Source organism: Meleagris gallopavo, assembly GCF_000146605.3.
Source record: "Meleagris gallopavo isolate NT-WF06-2002-E0010 breed Aviagen turkey brand Nicholas breeding stock chromosome 27 unlocalized genomic scaffold, Turkey_5.1 Chr27_random_7180001860439, whole genome shotgun sequence".
Classification (NCBI taxonomy): Eukaryota; Metazoa; Chordata; class Aves; order Galliformes; family Phasianidae; genus Meleagris; species Meleagris gallopavo.
In genome coordinates, this window is record NW_011100471.1 from 1 (window position 1) to 2,601 (window position 2,601).

General features: G+C 62.9%; 1 protein-coding gene across 1 annotated transcript in view; it reads right to left on the minus strand.

The window, feature by feature from the left end:
* Window positions 1-6: 6 nt before the first annotated feature.
* Window positions 7-2,601, minus strand: part of LOC100548375 (CUGBP Elav-like family member 3) — a gene marked incomplete at its 3' end in the record, with an annotated part of 5,602 nt that continues 3,007 nt past the window's right edge. The window contains exons 3-9 of the mRNA XM_031557501.1: window positions 2,444-2,495; window positions 2,309-2,388; window positions 1,851-1,994; window positions 1,223-1,361; window positions 807-956; window positions 670-735; window positions 7-41 (exon numbers count right to left, since the gene is read on the minus strand). Coding sequence (XP_031413361.1) covers window positions 7-41; window positions 670-735; window positions 807-956; window positions 1,223-1,361; window positions 1,851-1,994; window positions 2,309-2,388; window positions 2,444-2,495 — 666 coding nt within the window. The remainder of the gene's footprint in view (window positions 42-669; window positions 736-806; window positions 957-1,222; window positions 1,362-1,850; window positions 1,995-2,308; window positions 2,389-2,443; window positions 2,496-2,601) is intronic.

Genomic DNA, 2,601 nt, shown 5'->3' on the forward strand with positions numbered 1-2,601 from the left:
AAAGGCTGGGCTCACCAGCCCATAGGCGGCAGGGTAGGCGGCTGTGGGGGAAATTGGGTCAGCCCAGTACAGCCCAGTGCCTCCCAACACATCCCAGTGTCCTCTAGTACTACCAGAGCTCCCCCAGTACTCCCAGTGCCTCCCAGTACCCCCGAGTGCCCCTCAGTGCTTCCAGTCTTCCCCCACTGCCATCCCAGTCCTTTACAGATGTGCCCTTCTAAACCATGCAGCTCTCCTCAGTATCCTCCCGGTTCCCCCCAGTGCCACATCGTGCTCATCCAGTGCCCCCCATTGCCCTCCCAGTGCCCCCCCCCGATGTCATGCAATGCCTTTGCAGCACCCTCCAGTACACCCAATACTTCCCAGTGCCCCTCAGAGCCATAAAATGCCTTCCCAGTGCCAACCATTGCCCTCCCACTGGCTCCCAGTAACCTCCAGCATCCTCCCAGTGCCATGCAATGCCATCCCAGTGCCTTCCAGTGCCCCCTCCAGTACACTTTCAGTCATGCAATGCCCGTCCAGTACACCCCAGTTCCTCCCAGTGCCCCCAATATCACATAGTTCCTTCCTAGTACCTGCCTGTGCCCTCAGTGCCACGAAGTCCCCACCCAGCTCCCAGTGCCATGCAATGCTTTCCCAGTCCCTCCCAGTGCCCCCCAGTGCCCCCACCTGTGTAGTGCTGCATGCCAGCGTATGCCTGCTGCAGGGGATCCGCAGGGGCGGCGGGGCTCTGGGCTGGGGGGACAGAGTGGGGGACGTTAGGGGAGGTGGGGGGCAGCGAGGGGGCAGCTGGGGGCGGCAAGCACCTGGGAATGGGGGGACCCCTCCGGCGTAGACGGCCTCAGGGGCGGGCGGCCCCGCAGGCTGCGCGGGCACCGGGCTGTACCCGTTGACACTCAATGGGGCTGCGATGGCGGGGACTGGTGTGGCAGCCATGGCCGGCGGCGTGCTGGTTCCTGGGGGACAGCGGGGTCATCACCCTGGCAGTGGCACTGCGCTGTCCCCATCTGGTGGTGGATCCACCATATCGCCATCCCACGTGGACGCATCTTTGGGGTCCCCATCCAACATGGACCCAACCCTGGTGTCCCCATTTCCAGCGTCCTCACTTCCAGCATCCCCCATCCTTGATGACCCCAACCCCCCATGTCCTGCATCCCACATCCCCCACCCTGGATGACCCCCACACCCCTGATGTTCCCATGTCCCCATTGCCACCTACCTGAGGACGGGGGCAGAGGGGTGGCAATGAGCCCGTTGGGGTTGACTGTGCCCATATGCTGCATCTGGACGGCCATGGTGGCCATGGGGCTGAGGTAGGCCGAGTGGGCGGCCACCAGGGCCGCCTGCTGCTGCATCAGCTGCGGGGACAGAGCTGGCACCGCACACAGCCACCGGGGTCCCCTCCCAAGCGTTGTCCCCATGAGACCCCCATGGCCCAGTGAGCGTCACGCATTTGGTTGACAGTGCCCAACTTGGGAACCCGGTGTCTCCTCACAACGTCCCATTCCCATCTCGGACCATGCTGGGCTGTATTTCCCCCCTTCACCCAGTGACCCCATCCCGGATGATGGGATTCACCATCACTGGGTTTCACCAGTTCCTGCTGCCCTTCACTGCAGTACGGCCATCTCAGAATGTGGGGACCCACCACCTCACCCCATGGGCGTCCGTCAGCTCATCCCACATCCCATCCCAGCCCTCCGGGAGCATCCACTACTGATGTCCCCCACCCCATTGCCCCTACCCCACCATCATGTAGGGCCATCCCTTCAGCTGCCACCCCACAATACTATTCCCTTACCCCACACCCAGGGATCTACGTCCCCCCGATCCCCGTGCCCCCCTACCGCCTGTGTGTAGGCACTGTAGGCCCCGAACTGGAGTGCTATGGGGCTGAACATGCCAAGCTGGCTCGCCACCTGCTGCATCCTCCGCAGACCTCGCTCCTTCTCCGTGTCCGCAAACTTCACCACCAGGCTGGATGAGGCGCCCTGTGGGGACGTGGGGACAGCGTGGAGAGGTAGGATGGGGAGGGGTTGATTGTGGGGTGAAGTGGAGGGATGGTGGGGATGATGTGGGGATGGTACTGAGATAATGGTGGGGACAATGGTGGGGATACTGGGAGGGATGATGGGAACCGTGGTGGGGATAATAGGAATCACAACAGAAGAGGCAGGGGGTGCGATGGAGACAAGGGGGACAAGGGGTGGTGGTGGGAGCCATGGGGAAGAGCGGTGGGGCTGGCAATGGTGAATGGGACGGGCAGTGGGGTGGTTGGGGGTGGCAGCAGGTTGGTGGCCCTCACCGGCAGAGTGCGGCTCCCATGGAGGGCAGCGATGGCAGCCTGGGCCTCTGCATGGCTCTGGAACTTGACGAAGGCGCAGCCTGGGGACAGTGGGGTCAGCAGGGACAATGCTCGACCCTCCCCTGCCCAATACACCCTGACTGTCCCCATCCTTATCTCCATTCCCATCCTCATCCCTCTCCCCATCCTATCCCCAACTCCACTTTCATCATCCCTATCACATCCCCATTCCCATCCTTGTCCCCACCCCCATCCCATCCCATCCCATCCCATCCCATCCCATCCCATCCCAT